At 35.2% G+C, this 20693-nt stretch overlaps 1 protein-coding gene across 5 annotated transcripts in view; it reads left to right on the forward strand.

Moving 5' to 3' along the window:
* The window catches only part of ZC2HC1A (zinc finger C2HC-type containing 1A), a 36343-nt gene extending 18685 nt beyond the window's left edge, over positions 1-17658 (forward strand). For 3 of the 5 annotated variants that reach the window (XM_016216055.2, XM_016216054.2, XM_087825459.1), the window contains 5 exons: positions 1098-1197; positions 1769-1868; positions 8806-8922; positions 12037-12144; positions 14772-17658. In XM_016216055.2, the coding sequence (XP_016071541.1) occupies positions 1098-1197; positions 1769-1868; positions 8806-8922; positions 12037-12144; positions 14772-14937 (591 nt within the window). In that variant the 3' untranslated portion in view covers positions 14938-17658. The remainder of the gene's footprint in view (positions 1-1097; positions 1198-1768; positions 1869-8805; positions 8923-12036; positions 12145-14771) is intronic. The other 2 variants (XM_016216057.2, XM_016216058.2) reach the window with 2 other exon arrangements.
* Positions 17659-20693: the final 3035 nt, after the last annotated feature.

Below are 20693 nucleotides of genomic sequence, written 5' to 3' on the forward strand. Positions count from 1 at the left end.
GTGCATGGTATTTGAGTGTGTGTGAGACCCATTTATCAAGATTTATTTTTTTTAAAGGTCACATACTGAATTTTGGAGAGTTATAATGTTTGACTTTGAAATTTGTGTTTAGCCAGCAGCATTTTAGTAGTAGTATTACTACTGATTATTGGTTATAAAATATTATTTGATTTTGGAAACTCAGGTTTAAAGCTCATTTTCACGTAAAGTCCTAACAGTCTAAAAACTGCATTAGGCTAACTCTCAGGTACACTCGCAAGAGCAGTGATCACCACATAGTGGAGCACTGGGCTGGCACTAAGGTGGCCTGAATCTTCATTTCTGTTCTGCTGTTAAATTGGGGTGGAACCCTGGGCAAGTGCATTTCTTTATATCAGAGCAGGTGATTGATAAGATATTTCTGTATTTAGTAAATGAGCAAAATTTGGCTCGTAAGAGAGCAAAATAAAATTAATAGTGATATCCCTCTAAAGAGTGGAGCAAAAATAATAATAAACAAGATAAGCTGATGTGCTTGTCTTTTCTCAACCCACATCCCATCCCTTTGACGTGGTCTGGTGAGGATGGGAAGCCAGAATTGTCTCTGTCTCTTCACATTGGGGATAAGCAAAAGGCAGCTATTGTAAAACTTGCCCAGACCGATATGTAATCGTATGCATTTTTATCAGGAAATGTGGCTGGATTATACATATGAAATATAAAACCACACCCAGGAACATGTAAAATCATGACCTTTAAAGCGGCACCACCCAGTGAGCAGTGTTGGGTGTAAGTTTTTCTATTAATACTTGCTTGGTGGTTAAAATCTAACATTGAGGAAATATTTTCCATCGAACCTTTTCTCCCCTGTGAGCTGGGAAAAGTTGCTCTTTGTTTATTTTAGCAGTGGAACATCTGAGCCAAACTTCCAGTTCACCAGTTTTGAGAAGGAACATTTTGGGAAACGTCTCTCTGAGGCGACACTTTCTAATCTACACTTTCTCACTTTGGGTCACAGTAGCGAGTAAAAGGATTACTCATTGAAGGGAATGAAACACTAATTTACAGTTGATATTCAAAAACAGTGTTGGTAAAATATTTTATTTTCACTATTTTAGTATAAGCCACCTGCTCTTAAAAAGTCAAATATTCCTGGGACCGTGTCATCAGGATCTTCACGATTACCACAGCCAAGTGGCACCAGCAAGACTGTTGTAGGTAATGAGAGCCATGAAATAACTCGTTTCCTTTCTTGGTATTTACAGTGTTGGTAGAGAAGAAAATGAAGATAGTGTTCTATTTGGATTATTAAAATAGATTAATAATTAGCAAGAGATATGGAGGATTAGTAATTATTTTTGGGTAAAAATAAACTAACTTTCAATAGCTTCTACTCTAGCTATATTATAGTCCCTTTTTTAAAGCATCAGTGTATATCCTTGATGTTGTTAATGATATGGCATTTGTTCAGAATAGCCTACCAAGGTCTTTTCTAGAATCTTTGACCATTTTTCCCTCATTTCAACCTATACTGCTCTGAACTTGACAGTTGTCCTTAATAGACAAATGTTTAATGGCTTGACTACTGACACGTACCTTTATTTTTATGTAAATTATAAGAAAGAAATATAGAAATTAGAAGGATACTGTATGTTGTTACCTGGAAACTTCACTTTTTAAAAAACAATTCTTCTTATTGCCACTAAGTGATTATTTTCCTTGTCAGATGCTATTTTATGTGATTTTTCTTTTCAGTGTGTCATTAAAACTAATACCTTTTTATTGTAAGGTGTGCCTTCAGGTAAAGTGTCTTCAGTTAACAGCTCTTTGGGAAACAAACTTCAGACCTTATCTCCCTCACACAAAGGGATAGCAGCCCCTCATATAGGGTAAGTCTACATAGAATTGAATTTATTAGTGAAATATACACATATATATATAACTAAGGTTTTATTTTGTTTAGATAATTGACCTTTTCGTTAACCTTAATTTTCTTTTCTAAGTTCATTTGTCTTTTAATATTGCTGGTCAGGATCACACTCACTGCTGTCGAGGGTCTGAAATATAACCACATTGGAAGGAAATCTAGTAGTATTTATCAAGAGTCTTAAAACATTTATATTTTTGAATGAATAATTTTACGTGGGGACTCTAGCTAAGGAATTCATTTGAAATATAGAATATTTTTGCAGTAACCATGATTTATTAAGCATTATGTATCAGGCACTGTGCTAGACATTTTACATATGTTTTTATTAAAACCACCCCACTAACTCGACGGTCAGAGAAGCAAAGTAACTTGCTCAAAGCCACACGGCTGTTAAAAGTTGGAAACAGAATACAAATCAGGGTCTCTTTAGCTCTAAACATTGGTCTCTTTTCATATGTTTTTATTATAATGTAAAAAATATAAAATCACCCAAATGTGTCTAGCTTTTTTCAAAGAGCAAATGTTGAAATCAACAAAGAGATATTATGCAACCATAATATAATATATAAATTTTAATAAGCTGATTCTGCTCTAACACGGGTGGAATATGGGATATGAACTCCATGTTTGCTATGATAGAAACTAGAAAAATAGGTGTAGACCAAAAAAGACCCAATATGCTGAAATAGTAATAGTGGGTGATTCTTTCCCTTTCATTTAATACTTTCTAAGAACTTTTATTTTTCTACAGTTTTATATGCATGGCTTTCAATAAAGTAGCATAACTAAGTTTTCAACAATTATGCTACTGTGAGAAAATTATTGATAACACTAGAGATTTTAATAGAAGGCCTTGTCTTTCAGTAGAAACTCACTTTCTCTTCCATTTTGATGTCAGAACATTGATTTCTACATCACCATTAGAAGGAGGGCTTATGTCTATATCTTTAAAAACATTGATAAAGTTGGTATAGGAAGGATAGCACACAGTACTTTCAGATGTAGGTTGTTACTTTAGTTTTTATACAGGAAATATATATGAGAGTAAATATGAAATGAGAGTAATTGCCTTTGGTTTCCTAATTTGGACTATGTAGAAAGTGCAAGAAGGAATAGAATTTAATTTCTTTCGTAGAAAAAGAAAAATAATCAACTTCCAAGATCTGATTAGTTAAATGTTTTTTTCTTTTTCTTTTTGTTGTGCTTCCAAAAAGAAGAGACAGCTGTCCTTCAGAAAGAGAGAGGTTATCAGTAGGTCACGTGTTTGAAAAGTAAGAGGTTCTCAGCTTCCAGTGCTAAAACCCGATTTGATTTTTTTCTTGCTTCTCTACTGATTTTACTTTAGTAACTAAATGATAGACACAGCCCTGTGTGTTTTAACTTACAAAGCCTTTCTAACCATATCACAAAGAATTACCCTCCATGTTAGTTTATAGTTTTTGTTTGTAGTGTTATTTATAGTTTCATTTGCAGCTGATTATGCATTAAAAGCTGGCATTTTTCAGTACCTCACCCATCATGCTGGTAATTTTATCGGTTGGTGATAGTGAGTTATATTGACACCCTGTATTCTTACATAGAGCATGTGAAGCTGGCTGGTATATTCGAAAGGGGCACTGGCTTTGAATTAGAAAACTAGGCTTCCAGGCCCTACTTTGCTACTAAATAGCCTTATGACTTTGACTTTCTGCCTGTCTTGTTTCTGTCTCTGACAACATCTGTGACTCTGCTGACACTGTGACAACTGACCTAAGAAAATCCAATCAACATTTATATGATCCCTTGGAGAAAATGTTTTTACTAACAAACAAAGATTGTGAGCACATACTATTATGTTATGTACTGCTTATAATACAATGAAGAATTAAAATTTCTGGATCTCTCACATTGTATTAAACTGTCAAATGTAACTATTCAAATCCCAATTGTCCATTTACACATGATTCTTACATATTAAAGGAGTGTTTTTAGATACTGGGAAGAGAGCGGTGGTGTTTGCTTCTAGCTAATGTATTACTATTTTAACTGGAACGTTACTGTATTAAACAGAGCCATTCTGGCTACCTAGTTAGTGGCAGACTTCATTTGTCTTTTAGAATTACTGAGGTAATGATCTTTTTCCTGTTTCCCTTGCTAGATTAGATTATAAACTCTGATCAGAAAGGCCTGTGTGTTTTCCTTGCCTACAGATGTAACTACAAAATGTTGTATAATGCCTGGCATATAGGCACACAATAAATTTTTGACAAATAAATGAAAAAAAGTAATGAATTAATAAATTAAATCCTTTGTTTGTCAACCTGTTGGCACATCACGGAATCATGGTCCTGGTACTGATGGAACAATTGCAGGACGTTTGTATGGCAGCTGTTATTTCCATTGACACAGGTGATTCAGGATAGAGTAAAGGAATTAAGTCACCTGGTGAGCTGAAATGTTCAAGAAATTGAGCATCTTCTGAGATGAGTAAAATGAAACAATTTCAATAATTTGGAATTATTTAAAGCCTGCATATACACAATCTTTGTGCACAGCTTATCATGCATGCCAGTGATCTATAATATTAGCATGCATTGGAATCATACCACAGAAAAATATATCTTTGTCCTGGGAAAAAGTCTTATGTTTGCTAATTACCTTATAGACAAACTGTGAGTCAACCAATTTTAACAGTTTTTTTAAGCAAAGCATATACCCAATGGAAAATCTCCCCTTATTCTAGAAGATGACTATCATGAATCCCAGGAGATTTCAGAAGTATTATGAAATGCAGAGCTTTTAAATAAATATTGCCACATTTGAATTCTTTCACAGAGTTTAGTCTTGCCTTGAGAATTATGTTTTCTTAATGGTTACTTACCAGCTTGAAATGGACATTTCAGCTGGTAAGTTTCCATAGCTAAAATATCAAATTTTAAAGCTTTATAGCAGGACATAAGTTCAGTTACTGTGAAAAACAGAAGTTTATTTGGAGCAACAGAATGCATGTAAGGAACATTTCTTAATTCAAAAATTGAATTTGGTTCTTCATTCTTTATATTGACAACAGTAAAAAAGAAATGTCTAGTTTTTTTGTTTGTTTTTTTAAAAATATATCTTTTATTGATTTCAGAGAGAGGAAGGGCAAGGGAGATAGAGATAGAAACATCAATGATGAGAGTCATTGATCGGCTGCCTCCTGCACCCCCGAACTGGGGATTGAGCCCACATCCCGGGCATGTGCCCTGACCGGGAACTGAACTGTGACCTCCTGGGTCCTAGGTCGATGCTCAGATGCTGAGCCACGCCCGGCCGGGCAAGAAATGTCTAGTTTTGACATGCATTTTGCCTTGTCTGGGCTGCCTTCCTCCGCTGGCACAGTGGAGTGTGATGGCAGAGCGGGCCTTGCCTGCTAAGCCTAAACTACTTACCGTCTAGCCCTTCACAGGAGCAGTTGGCCACTCCTGATGTTAGAATAAGCAAATTATTGTAGGCATTAGGTATTTATAATTTGAATATAGAGGTTTTTAAGGATTCTTCATTTATACCTAGAGATGGAACTGTTATTTTTTAGGTCATTTGGGGTCTCTAGGAACTTTGGCTATAGATTAGCAACCTGTGGAACCAAAGTGTTTTTTAACTTTTATTGATCCAACACATTTTGATGATTGAATTGAAAGAATAGTGAGGAATTGAAAGTATACTTTCATGTTGACTCTGACCAAATCTAGGTGCCAATTTAAGGACATATATGAGAATGAAATTCTGTGTTATGTTACACGATCAGATTGCTTAGTCTGCCAAAATGTCTGCTTTGTGGGAGTGCTTAGTTGGCTTCAAAATACCCTCCTCTCTTTTCCTTAGCAGCAGCAAGACTACTTTTACTGCTGAATGGATTCGTTTACTACTGCCTTAATTTCTTACAGACCTTGGGTGTATAATAATTGTCATTACTGAATTGGAGCCTTGAAATGAAAATGGCATTGAAGCATACTCTAAAAATATCGATACTGTTAGTTCCATAATGAGGTACTATCAGATGATTGAAATTATATTCCTCAAACTGTATGAATAATTAAAAATACATAATAAAGTGGATTTGTCATTGTACTTTCCCAATATGTATTAATTCTCAAAGTAACCTCAGAAGTAGATGATGTAGAAATTCAGCATTAAAATCAACAAAGGTGCATTTCTTTCATAACTTAAAACATCTAAGGCCATGCAGTCAAGGCAGACACGTAATAGATACAGACTTCCTGGTTTCTGCATTCATGTTGTTCACTTCCTAACTGATGGTTTGCAAGACCAAGAAAGACATAAAGAAGAAACTTCAACCAAAGAGCAATCAGTTGGATTGAAGCCTTTAAATTCCTTTTGATATCATCACTTTTGCAAAGATTTCAATTTCTTTTCTAATTTCCCTTCATCTTGTTGCTGCTTTGACTTATTTTTAGTGCAACTGGAGGTGGAGAGACAGAAATAAGTGGTTTGATAGAAAAGGAGACGTGAGCAAGGAAGTGTTTATTTACACCAAAATGAATATGAAGATGGTACATGAGAAACGTCTGTTACATCTTAGATCTGGGTACTTTAGGGAGAGATTTAAGTATTTGAAAGTTCTTTCATAAACTGATATTTTAAAAATTTATTTAATTACCCTGACATTGACTTTTATTACATGGTATTCAAAAATATATGTGTAATCAAGATTTTACCTATATAAAAATTTATACATACAAATACATTATATATAATTTATATATAAAGTATATATACATATAAAATCTTGACTACACTATTGAAATTTATAAATTTAGGTTTCGTATGGTTATACCTTGATATGAACATATATGGTATAAAGTAGCAAATTATAGCAGGACATAAATTTAAGTCATTTCTCATTTAAGAGGAATATTTACTTACTTTTAGCATAAGTAACATTTGAATTGTTTCAGTGGAGTTGAATTTATAACACAGGGATATGGCATGATAAATCATCAGTGAAACCTACCTTTCCATTAGGTTTTCAAAATCCGAAAATACTGGCAATCCTCTAATATATGGAATATATGGAATATTTCCATTAGATAATTATCTGTAGATTTTTATTAGATTTTATACATCTCCTTTTGAAAGTTGTATCATATGTAAGATCTGAGTAGTTCTTATATTAGAGGAATCTGTCTTAAAATGTAAAGTTTACAAAAGTATTGAAATTAGGTGAATTTATCTTTGGCAAAAATTTCTTATTTCTAACAGTGTTTTATCAATATTTATAATATCCCTTTGATTTAATGTATATTATTAGGTTTAAAACACACCAAAAATTTTATTTAATTCAAAATATGAACTGTGACATTTATAACTAAAATTATCAATTTATTATTATCCTTGCTTTCTAATAGATGTTCTGTACATGTTTTCTAAATGAAGAAATGAAAAATAAATTGAGCTTAACCATTAAAAAAGTATAGTTTAAAATTTTCTAAATTTTCATTTTTGTAACTTTTTTCTGAGAAAGAAAAAATCTTTCATTCCTTATTCTAAATCCAGATACATTTTGTTAAGATAGCAGTTGGAACAATAATGTTTTGATAATTGTTAAACACTTCAAAGAAAATTCTGATTTGTTAGTTTAAATTCCAAATAGGTAACTTTTCCAATAAACTTTCACAAATAAAATAAACCATCAAATTTAATCTCAAACATTTAAAAAATTATGTTTAATATATATTTAATGAAGGCATTTTTTAAAACTTTAAAATGTTTTAAGTAATATAAACATCACCACTTGCAAATATTAATATCAACCTTCCCAACAAAATGCCTGCTATGTACAAGATAGTAAAAGAATGTAAAAATGGATCAAATGTGTCCCTCCTTAGAGACCCTTTTTAGACACCAAACTCTGTAAGAATGAGCATCAAGCCTGACCCACTTGCCATGGTCCCCCCAGAAGGGAGCACAGTGCCTGATACACAGCAGGCGCTCAGGGCTTGCAGTCAGCGGTATGTGGAGGCCTGAGTGAGCATCCCTTACAAAGAGTGTACTTTCAAAGTTAACAAGCAGTGAGGTGTTACTCAGTAGGAATTTAAGGTAATTCTCCTAATTTCACAATTTAATTTTCCCTGTTTCCTACTATGTATGCATATTGGTTGGTGATAGTATGTATGATCCTGTTACTTGGTTGATGTAAAACAATGAAATGTCTACACACCAGCAATTCCTCTATTCCCCTCTAGATGGAACCCTTTATACTTGTGGCGTGGCCACTTCACGTTTTCATGTGTCAGTTTTCAATTTCTATCCATGGTTTCACATAGGATCATTTTTACTTTTCTCTGAATAAATTTCTAAAATAGCCATTCTTGGATAGAAAGTCAAATTGGGTAAAGATATAAATATTTATTTGGTTTCTTAGTTTCTATGTTTCTATTTGAAATTTTAAAATTCAGGGGAAATGAGAAGGGGAAAAAAGGGTCTGTGAATTCAAGGGAGGGACACAGGAGGTTATTTGGAAGCTCCAGAGGAGCAGGTATCGGTGGGTCTGCCTCATTTACTAGAATAACAACTTTCAGTTCACATCTGGCTTCACAAATTTTACTTGAGAGTTGTTTTCTTAAGTGTCTTTATTGATTTCATTGCCCTGCTATGCACAAATGTGGCATTTCTCTAGCTAGTCATCAAAACTGGCAAGGTACCCTGCATGGTCAGAATTTTTATAACTACTAGTGGGCGTTGTGTGAACCATCTGAAGATGCTTTTTGACATTAGCCCTTACCCAGGCAGTCAGATAATTAAGAGCTTGGGAGGTGGATTTCTGATGAATCAGAATAATGTCTTTTAAAAAAAAATTATATAAAGAAATAAACGTAGCAATCTCCTTATGGGTACACCTTTATATATTTTAATAGTAAGATGGACAAGTTAGGCCCTCCACTTCGAACTGGAAGACATGTGCAAAGGTTGTATGACAGTGACACAAAATCAGACAGTGCCATCAAAAGACATGAGTTATTACCCATTTACAAGTAAGTATTTGTAACGCAGTTTGGTTAATCTGTTTCAGATATTTCCTTAAAAGCTTTATATACTGAATGCTAGAAACTTGTATCTTCCTATACATACTTAAAAAATCTTATTATAATCGTTTTTAAGCCAAGAGGTGCTAAATAATCTTCTAAGACTTAAAACAGTTTGATTTTTGGTGAACATTTCTATCGTCCTAAAGCTGGTTTTAGAGCACACACTTTATTCCGTGCAATCTTAATTTTAAAGGGTTAAAATAGCAGTCACCTTCAATACTTCTAAGTTGTAAGAAGCCCTTTTTTAAGAGTAATATTTTTGAAAAGATGAGTATAGGGAATGTTATACCATATACATTATATAATATTGCTAGATTATCTTTTAGTTAGGCAGATGATGAATTGTTATAAAAAGGCAGAAAAAATGATTTTAGAGGACATTTCATCTAGAGATCCTCAGTCTTTCCATTAGATAGTTATAAATTCCACCTAAAACAGGGAAAGGATAAAAAAGTCACATGCGTCTTCAAAGGTTACTACTTTGGGCTCCAGTGCAAGTCTAGCCCTCTCATTTTAACATTATGAAATTAGGATGTAATAAATTGAGTTACTTATTAGAGTTGAAAAATATATTATTAGACAGAGTTCACTTAGGAAACTTTTAAACCAAGGTCTACTATACAGTATTCTCTTACCGTGTATGAAAGGTAATACATTTAGTTAGATGTACAATAAAATAAAGATGGGAAAGGTCTTGAAGATATTGGCAGCCAGCAGCCCTGAGTTATTTTTAAGTAGTTAATGATAAATCCCAGAAGGAAGAATCTGCCCTGAGCCATTTTTCTTTGTCTTACTGCTGCTGTCTATAGGCCCCAAGCAGATCCCAAAGAAACACTGACTAGCAGTAAGCTAGATGAAGTACACTTCCAAAGTTACACCTTCCTTTATAACTGCTGGAACTCTATATAGTGGGCAGACCACGTGAGACCAGGGCAACATGTGCCCAGTACTAATCAAGATTTCCCAATCTCTAAGAATGGTTCTTAACAATCAGATTCAGACTTTTAGAAGATGTTACCAAAAATTTGTGATTGGCATTTAATAACGGTGGCTATTGTTTATAATCTTATTTTTTCTCTAATTTTTTTCTAATTATTTTAACAACTTTAAATTATTGATATGGTGAAATTGTGTGTGTGTGTGTGTGTGTGTGTGTGTGTGTGTACTTATGGGTGTGCCTGTATTTGTATATCTCATGTACACATTATATGAAAGTGATAGGACTTCTAGCAAGACTTGGTTCCAGAGCCAAAATATAAAAAAAGGTGTCTTTTCTATTTCTCTTATGACTTTCACTGGAGGAATTGCCATTTATTGGCCATGATTTTTTTTAGAGGTTGAATTCTTAAAAAGGCCCAGTAGCAGTTTTGCAACATCCCTAGAGGGGCTGTTGAACAGCAGAGTAGAAGACACCCCATAGAGGGACTCTCAGTGACTGTTTGAAGGCCATTTGAGGCCCAGGGTAGCCCACCCACACTCCAAGGTGAAAGGTGGTTCTTGTAGAAATTTAGAAACAACTATTCAAAGCAGCCTCTCTCTGAGTGACAGCATTGCATATTAAACATAAGATTTGTAATACAATCCCCTAAATTCAAGGTCAAGTACTCTGGCCATGTAATAGTTTTGCAGATTAATCTCTCTGAATATGAGTTTCTTCAACTTTAAAATGGGAATAATATCTTCGGAGATTTTTATGAAGATTAAACAAAGTTACATATATATCGTATTCCACATATAGTGGTATTTGAGAAATAGTAGATGCTGTATTACCTACATTATTTTCAAGGAAGCTATTTGAAATTTTAGAAAATTCTCTCCAACTTAGCTGTGTAAGTAGACAAGGAAGAATTTGAGCCAAAATTTAAGAACTTTCGTTCTAAAGGAAATTTAAAAAGCATTCTGCTTGTTTATATAACATAACATTGGTTATGTCTGAGATGAAAAATTTCAGGTAAATCTCTAGAGGGGAGGGAACTAATACTTTATTGATCATCTAACCACTGGTCCAGCAACGCACTGGCTGGGTCACCTTGGTAAGTTACTTAACCACTTTTGGCCTCAGCTGGCACATTTGTAAAGTGCAGTTATAAATTCTACCTACTTCATAGGGTTATTGTGAGGATAAAATAAGTTTATATATGAAGGCAGTGTAGCAGTACCAAATATAGTAAGCATTATTACATACATGTGAATTTGTAGTAGCAATAGCCATAGTAATAGTATTAGCAGCAGCAGCATTGCTAAGTGCTCATATCAATTGCAATTTATGTCTTGTAACTTCCTATATAAGAGGATGGACCCATTTTATAAATGAGGGAACTTGGTCTCAGAGAGGTCGATCACTATCACAAAGTTGGTCAGTAGCAGTTGGGATTTGAATACAGATTCATCTGCATCTTAGAGCCTGTACTTTCACCATTAACTGTCATACATCCATCTAATTTTTCTTGGATACCTGAAGTCTCAGAAAAGGAATCAGTGATGTCGTAACCAAGACTTCCCCACTACTGAGAGCAATAGCCCTGACCCTTTAGCTAGTGAAATTAAATCTTTAAAGGGAAAATTATATTAACACACTTATTTGGGTTAATGTTTCTCACAACAGACTCTCATAAATTGAATATTACTCTTTAAAGCGGCTAGCCAGTGTTTAAAGTGGTTAGCTAATTACTTTTAACCTCATCTCATATGCTCAACATTATTTAACAGGTATTTGTAGACATTTAACAAGCCACATTTTTATTTTGTGCAAACTATCAATTTTAAACTAAAACACAAGAAGGTTTTCAGAATGATTAAATTAAACATTTCATGTAAAGCATATATACATATTTTAATTGATTTTATATACCATCAAAAGAATGTTAGTAAATGCAAAATACTTTGGTTTTTCTTTACTGTTAACTACTGTTTTCCATTTTAAAATAAGTATTTGGATTTTAATCTTTTGACTTACCTCTCTTCAGCTTCTAATTATTTTTCTAATCATGCAGATAGCAATTTGAGAAATAAATGATTACAATTCAATAGTTTTTCATTGCCACCTCTTTCTCTCTCTAGAGCTAACATCAAACCTCGAAATTCCACACCACCTAGTTTGGCACGAAACCCTGCCTCAGGTGTCCTTACAAGCAAAAGAAAAACATATGGTGAGAGCTACATAGCCAGGTATGTTTAGCTCTGTTATTTTAATAACCAAAACAAAATTGAATATGTATAGTTTTCCAAGGACCACATACAAAGATATGTATCAGGCTTTGATAGAAAAATCTGATTTTTTTCCTTTGTTTCTTATTCTGGCTTTCCATTTGTATGCTGAAGAAATAGTTTGGACATAAGTACTATTGTAAGTCACAAAACCATCAAAATCCTAGAAGAAAAATCTCAGTATTTTTGTCAATACATCTCCTAGGACAACAGAAACAAGAAAAAAGTAAACAAATGGGACTCCATCAGACTAAAAAGCTCTGTATAGCAAAAGAAACCATCAACAAACTGAAAGGGGAACCCACCATATGGGAGAACATATTCACCAATGATACATCTGATAAGGGATTAATTTCCAAAATATATAAAGAACTCACAAAACACAATACCAGGAAGACAAACAACCCAATTAAAAAATGGCAAAGAATCTGAATAGACACTTCTCCAAAGAGAACATACAGATGGCCAAGAGACATGTGAAAAGGTGTTCAACATCACTAATCATCAGAGAGATTCAAATTAAAGCTACAAGGAGTTACCACCTCACACCTGCCAGAATGCCATCAAGAAATGCTGGCGAGGGTGTGGAGAAAGGGGAACCCTAGTGTACTGCTGGTGGGAATGCAGACTGGGGCAGCCACTGTGGGAAACAGTAGGGAATTTCCTCAAAAAATTAAAAATGGAACTGCCGTTGGACCCAGCAATCCCACTTCTGGGACTATATCCTAAGAAACCCAAAATATCAATGAGAAAGAATCTATGGACCCCTATGTTCATAGCAGCGCAGTTTACAATAGCTAAGATCTGGGAACAGCCCAAGTGCCCATCAGTAGATGAGTGGATAAAAAGCTGTGCGAGCCCGGCCAGGCGTGGCTCAGCGGTTGAGCATTGACCTAGGATCCAGGCGATTGGGGTTCGATTCCCGGTCAGGGCACATGCCCGGGTTGCGGGCTGCAGCCGATCAATGAGTCTCTCATCATTGATGTTTCTGTCTGTCTGTCTCTCCCTCTCCTTTCCTCTCTCTGAAATCAATGATGAAATCAATGAAGATATATTTAAAAAAAAAACAACAAAAAACTGTGGGATATTCACACCATGGAATACTACACAGCTGTAAAAAAGGAGGATCTCGTACCCTTTGGGACAGCATGGAGGGACCTGGAGAGTATTATGCTAAGTGAAATAAGCCAGACAAAGAGAAATATATGATCTTATAATGCAGAGTCTGATGAACAAAATAACCTGATGAACAAAATAGGTCCAGAGGCATAGAAACATAGAACAGATCTCAGAGGGAAGGGAGGAGGGGGGAAGAGATTAACCAAGGAACTTATATGCACATATGCACAATGCATGGACACAGGCAATAGTGTGGCGAAGGCCTGGGGCAGGGCAGGAGCCGGGTGAGGGGGCAAAGGAGGGGAGATGGGGGACCTCTATAATACTCTCAACAATAAAAATAAATTTTTAAAAAAGGAAGAGGGTATGAAAGCAGTGACTTATTTTTAAGATATAGTGTCCTACTAATTGATATTATTGAAACAAAACACTTTACATTCACAAAGTTACAACCCAGTTGCATTCATTTAATGGAGGAGCGTAGACAGGATGAGAGAAAAGGGAAAAGGTGTCAGAGTAGCCAGTGAAGAGCAGACGGGACGTGAAGTACAGCGCGGAACACAGTCAGCAGCCCTGTAAGGCCTGGTGGCAGGTGGGTAGTAGACTTACCGGGGTGATCGCTATAAATTATATAAATGTCTAGCCGGTATGTTGCACACATGAAACTAATATAATATTGTATGCCAAATATAACAGAAAAATAAAAATAATTAACTTTTTAAAAGATAGCGGGAAGGAAAATCAAAACCCAGCATTGTGATTATAAAAATTTGGGAATGTAAAGGTAAAAAGCAGAGGAAAGTCGAATTATGTTTTCTTCTTCTCCAGGCATCATTAAATAACAAACAGCTGGGTGCATTCCGAAGACTAGGACCTTCATTGTTAGTGATAAAATTCAGAACAGAGTATGTTTCTTCAGAGATGAGATTGTTTTTCAGAGATGAGATCAGAATGGAAATGCAGTGGTTCTAAAACCAAACTTATGTTGTCTGGCAAATGGAATACCTCAGATATATAATTTAACTTAAGCCCTGGCCGGTTGCTCAGTGGTTAGAGTGTTGGCCCTCGGATTGAAGGGTCCTGGGTTCAATTCCGGCCAAGGGCACGTACCTCAGTTACAGGCTTGATCCCCAGCCCCGGTCAGGGCACATGTGGGAAGCAACCAATCGATGTGTCTCTTTCGCATTGATTTTTTTCTCTGTCTCTCCCCCTTCCACTCTTTCTGAAAAAGCAATGGAAAAAATATCCTTGGGTAGGGATTAAAAAAAAAAAAAAATGTAACTTAAAAAAATGTAAAATAAAAGAGGGTTTTGTTTTTTTAATCTGAACTGGAAGAATATTAAAAATGAGATTAAGCAAGTTTTTAGTCATGCTTAATAAATACACATAAAGGCATTTAGTCATGCCTTTTCCAAGTATCACTGGGGTAGAAAACAACTGATGTGAACTTTTTTTCTGTACTCCTGCAGGCCAGATGGAGACTATGTATCTTCACTCAATGGTGGAAACATTAGAGGCATCGAAGGAAATTCATCTGGACACTTGCCAAAATTCTGCCATGAGTGTGGGACTAAATACCCTGTGGAATGGGCCAAGTTCTGCTGTGAATGTGGCATTCGAAGGATGGTTCTGTGAACAAAATCCCCAATGAAAAGGAGCGAAGTCCAGAGTTTGATAACTGTTGCTGCTTCCAGCTAGAGCACTTCCTCTAGTTATTTTGTGCTAAAATCGTTACACTTTTTTCAGCAATTTTTGGAGTATACCCCTTAGCTATATAATGTGTGTGCGTGCGTGTGTGTATATATGTGTACATATACTGTATATAATAAATACCTGATACCCCAACTGTGCCATTCAAGGAAACACTTATCTGTCAGAAAATAATTTCAAGTGGAAACATTAACTTAGGTATTTCTCTTCTGTTGTTGTTTTTAAAACATGTTAAGTTTACTATAAACCCCCAAACACTAGTGCTTTAGGATGATCATTACTATAAGCAAAAAATCAGAATAAACATTTTATTTTTGGTGCCTATTTTCACATAGTACCTATGTTAATTGGATGAGACGCTTGGAATTTTGGAATTGAAGAGAATATTTTTAGTTACAGTTAGTTATGTGAGGTCATTTTGCTGTAGTGCTCTTAAACAATTTTGTAAATATTTTTAAAAAGAAAAAAAACCCCCTAAGTTCTGTGTTACCCTTTCTTTACTCGCTGTATGATTAATGGTATAATTTAAATATTCTTTCTCATTCTCTGAAAATGTAATTATGCAATTTCCTTTCCAGAGACACAAGGCTGAAAATACAAATGTATCTTATTCTAGTTATAACTGAATTTTTACCTCTGTGTATTAGTTGAAAGTATATTCTTTTTACTTCCAACTGCATCTTCAAATTTTACTTATTTCTTTTCCATAACCTTATGTCTAAAGAGTAGTATTAATTTACTACTTCATTTTTGCAAAGTTTGAAAATGTAATTAATATAAGATGCAAAAATTTTCTTCAAAAATCTCATGTTTATTTCTATGCATTGGAATGTAGAATAAATTACTTTAATGGATTTTGAAACAAAACACCTCACCAAGTAAATAATAATTTTGCTAATAATTATCAGTGGAGGGCATGCAGGTAAAAGTATTCAAATTTTAGTCCCTTGAAGTATAGTTAGATGTAGTTATGAGTAGGTTAAGAGAATATCTAATTTTTCCTACTCATATTTTCTTTTTAGTTTTTCATATTGAAACACCATTCACATCGCAATAAAAAGCCACTGAAAATGCGTTGCTTTAATGAACACCTGACATGTAATTAAACATTCACAAAAGTTTTGTTATACTCCTTAACTTTGGCTAAAATACAGCATTTAATCATTGTCACACTCCGTGTACCATAGTATTTAGTAGTAATCTCTGCTTGTGTAGCCAAGTTTAGTGACTCAGTAGTAATTTCTGTTAAACCCAACAACTTTGATTGTATTATAAAGATTCACAAAAATTTAGTTATACTCCTTAACCTTGGCTAAAATATAGCATTTAATCATTGTCACACTCCGTGTACCATAGTAGCAAATCTTTCATAGCCAATTTCTAGCTTCTTGCTTAAGATTCTGTTCAATATAAGGGTCAATGTAGAAATTTGGCTTAGAATTTTCTTTGAAAATCATTTATGCTTGTACTTTATGATTTTATTCTTTGATTTTCTTTTTTCCCATTCAGGCAGGGGATATAAACTTAATGTGTTGGGAATTGTCATTTTACTTACATTAGAGTTTCAATCCTGACTTTTATTAATTTATTTCTGGTTGACTTTATTCAGTCATATTGGTCAAAAAAGAAAGAGTCCACCAACTAGAATAAGCGGTAATAAATTTAGGAGAGTAATGCACAATTAGATTTCCATCTCAATAATTTATGGTCCTCTGTCCTAATTGTTATAAATTCTTTGAAGAACTTTAACTCTTGTTTTATCTAGAACTGAGCTCTATTGTCATTCCAGTATTTTTTGTTGAATTTATTGGGGTGACATTGGTTAATAAAATCATGTAGGTTTCAGGTGTACAATTCTATAGTATATCATCTGTATGTTACAGTGTGTTCACCACGCCAGGTCCCGTCTCCCATCACCGTTTATCTCCCCGACACCCCCCTGCACCTCCCCACCCATCTTCCCCTCTTGTAACCACCATGCTGTTGTCTGTGTCTACGAGTTTTTTATTTTTTTGCTTAATCCCTTCATCTTTTTCACCCAGCCTCCCCTCTGACAGCTATCAGTCTGTTCTCTATCTATGAGTCTATTTCTATTTTGTTTATTTTCTTCATTAGATTCGCCATATGGTACCACATAATTTTTCGTCTGCTCAAGGAAAGAGAGAAATGATCCCCAAATAAGGTGGTACATGTTTGTTTCTCACTGAATTTTATAGTAGCAAGTAAATGTTATGATGTACTGCATGGAAAATAAATTCGTAAGATATCATCCAACCCCAGAGCACAGAGATCATTATAAACAGTAAGGTGAAATGAATCATGCAACCTGACAATGTACTTAGATACATTTTTATATTACTTCATATATCATTCTCACATTGATTGTGCAATAGTTCAGTTTTTAAGAAATTTTCCTAGATCTATACATCATTTATTTTTATTTGTTTTCACAAGTATTTGCCACTGTGGTAGAATTTAAAAGATTGTAAGGTTAAAACATAAAAAATTGCTTACATATTATTTTGAAAGTTATCAGCTTGAAAAAGTAAGATTATTATAATTGTCTCCTGTTCACTCTGTTTTTTGTTACAAATAAGTTTTCATTTTTCAACCTATTCAATAAAGACACAAAGCAAAAAACTGCTAGTTGGTTTTCATTGATGTCTTATCTTTTAGCCAGATATAGATAGAAACACTGAAATATAAAGGAAATGTTCAAAGTAAAAAGTATAGATTTTTAGATTTTTAAAAATGAGAGTAGCTTTTTGTTGACAGTTTTTTTGTGCCATCAGCTGTCAAAGAAATTATTACTATTTTATTGAAGTGTTTTTGACCTTAAAGATAAGTATGTTTTGTCACAGATTCTTAAGGCATTGAAACAGTCTCTTCATAGCCAATAAAATTTAGCAATTGAAAACACTTAGTGAGGTCAGAGTTGAAACACATTATGGATGTTTCTAATTAGGCAATACACAATTTAATGGCAAAAGTGATGAATACTTAGTGATTTAGACCATCATGTTTAAAATTTTAAACAGGAGTTCTCTCTAGTGAAAATATCAGACTAGACATGTTTAATTTGTACTCAATTTTCCTTAGGCTAGAGGTGAGCACTGCGACCACGAGCAGAAGCTCAGGGAATGAAAAAACACTAGAGGCGTGCAGCTACAAAGAGCAGAAATGTCTATTCGCATTGCAGGTGGAGGTATTTTACACGGTGAGTGTATTTTTAGTACTAAGAAGACAGGTTGATTTTTCCAACTGACTTATTGAACAGAGCAGCAGGGAATCATTAAAACAGTTAATGATAGCCACACACATTTTTAGTCTCATTGAAAATGTTTTCAGTTGCCTGGCCGGGTGTGGCTCAGTGGTTGCACCTTGACCTAGGATTCAGGTGATCAAGGTTCAATTCCTGGTCAGGGCACATGCCCGGGTTGGAGGCTCCATCCCCAGTCAGGGCGTGCAGGAGGCAGCCGATCAATGACTCTCTCATCATTGATGTTTCTCTCTCCCTCTCCTTTCCTCTCTCTGAAATCAATAAATATATTTAAAAAACAAACAAACAAAAAAACAGTCGCCTGAGGATCGTGAGTCACTGCTGGTTCTCAGGTCTGCAGGCGGCCTGGCAGCCATGGCTCTCCTCACTGAGCTGACAAGCAGTTGCAGTAACTGACTTCAAAAGGACAGATTTTTGCCCTAACCAGTTGCTCAGTGGTTAGAGTGTCAGCCTGCAGGCTGAAGGGTCCCAGGTTCAATTCCGGCCAAAGGCATGTGCCTTGGTTCTGGCTCGATCCCCAGCCCAGGCACCTGTGGGAGGCAACTAATCAGTGTGTCTCCCTCACATTGGTGTTTCTCTCTCTCCCTTGCCTTTCCTCTCTCTGCAATCAATAAAGATATATATATATTTTTAAATGTTTTCAGTTAAGTGTTACTGTCAGGATACTCATTGATTACATCCAGTTTTGCTTGGCTGTAAAACTATATGTGAATTGCTTTTTTTGCCACTAGGGGTGTTCTAGGATAAGATTACCAGCCCTCAATTATTTTAAAGGCCTCTCAGCAATATAAGTATGAAATTTTGGGGGTGGGGAAAGAACATGAAATTACAGAGATTTGTAAGAGGTAGTTTTCTGGTTTGTTTTTATTTAATAATCCATATGTTGATTTCTTAGACACCTAGCCTAGCTCATCACCCGTGTGCTTATAATTGATAGCAATACTTAATATTTACCTCTCATTTTGTTAGCAGTTAATACACCTCTAACATATTACTCATGCACGCTACCAAATACTCCCTGTTCTATTTAATGTTTTATCTTAGTTGTACAACAGTTATAATTTCCTTTAAGATAAGGCTTTTGTTTAGTCATCTGGCCTAACATCATTAACATGTGAAAATGGAATGTATTTAAATAGGAGTTAAATAAAGCAGTTAGACTAATCCATGTAACATGCCCAAAGCGTAGCGCTTTATAAACATTTAAAATATGCTTTATACATCTTCATTCTATGAAGTGTCAAGAACCAAGAGAAATAAGACGTGATTTAAGTTTCTGCACTAAAGGTGATCTGATTTATTTGGAGGAGCCGCTGTGTAAGCAGATGACTACAACTTAGGACAAAAAGGACTTATTTTAATAGAACTTTTTTATATTGTAAAAGTACCAACAAAAATGCTACAGAAATGTTGGAAACGCAGCCTTTCTTACCACGAGTTATGCAGCCGACCACCCCGCTTTCGATTTTTCTTAAAGGCCCTGGCGGTGGAAGGGTGCGCGCCCTGGGCCCCTCCCAGCTGCGAAAGGCCGCTTCGCTGTCCTGAGCCCCTCAGAGCCTGTCCTGTTTTGAATTTGCGACAGAAAGGCTGGGGAGCTAGGGGGTCGCCAGGAGCGCTGGGTTACTCCCCAGTGAAGTGCTGATTTTACTCATGAGATCAGCAATCTTAAAGCTGAAAACTGCCACGGGGCAGGAAGAGAAGAGACTTCATCTACTGACAATGGAAATATAAATTGAAAAGACTTTTTTTTTTAAAGTTGACTACATTTACTTTAATATAAAAGCTTTTAAAATATTCATGCCTCATAGCCCAGTAACTTTATTTATGAGATGTAGTCCCGAGAGAATAATCTGAAGTATGGGAAGACATTCATGCAGAACCCCCTAATAGTCCTATCACTGGCCTCGTGTACTTTCTTGGTAATAAGGTATGAAAGGGTATATGTTCCGTGAAAGAGGTCAGATAGTGGGGAAATATTAAAATCTTGTCTTAAAAATTCCTGTTGGCTCACTGGTCATTAGGGAGCAAATTGGAACCACAATGAGATACCACCTCATGCCTGTTAGAACAGCCATCATCCAAAGGACAAGAGGGAACAGACACTGGCCAGGACGTGGAGGAAAGGTACCACGTGCAGTTGGTGGCGCTGTCATTTGGTTCAGCCACTATGAAAAACAGTATGGAGTAGCTTAAAAAATTAAAATCGGAACTACCATATGATCCAGAAATTCCACTTCTAGGACTATATCCAAAGAAAAAAAACCCCACCGAACTTGAAGAGATACATGCACGTCCACAATTCATAGCAGCAGCATTCACAATAGCCAAGGCATGGAAAAACACTAAGTGTCCCATGATGAATAAGTGAAGTTGTGATTATATTACATATATACACATATAT

This window comes from Miniopterus natalensis, chromosome 16 (assembly GCF_054644295.1).
Source record: "Miniopterus natalensis isolate mMinNat1 chromosome 16, mMinNat1.hap1, whole genome shotgun sequence".
Taxonomy (NCBI): Eukaryota; Metazoa; Chordata; class Mammalia; order Chiroptera; family Miniopteridae; genus Miniopterus; species Miniopterus natalensis.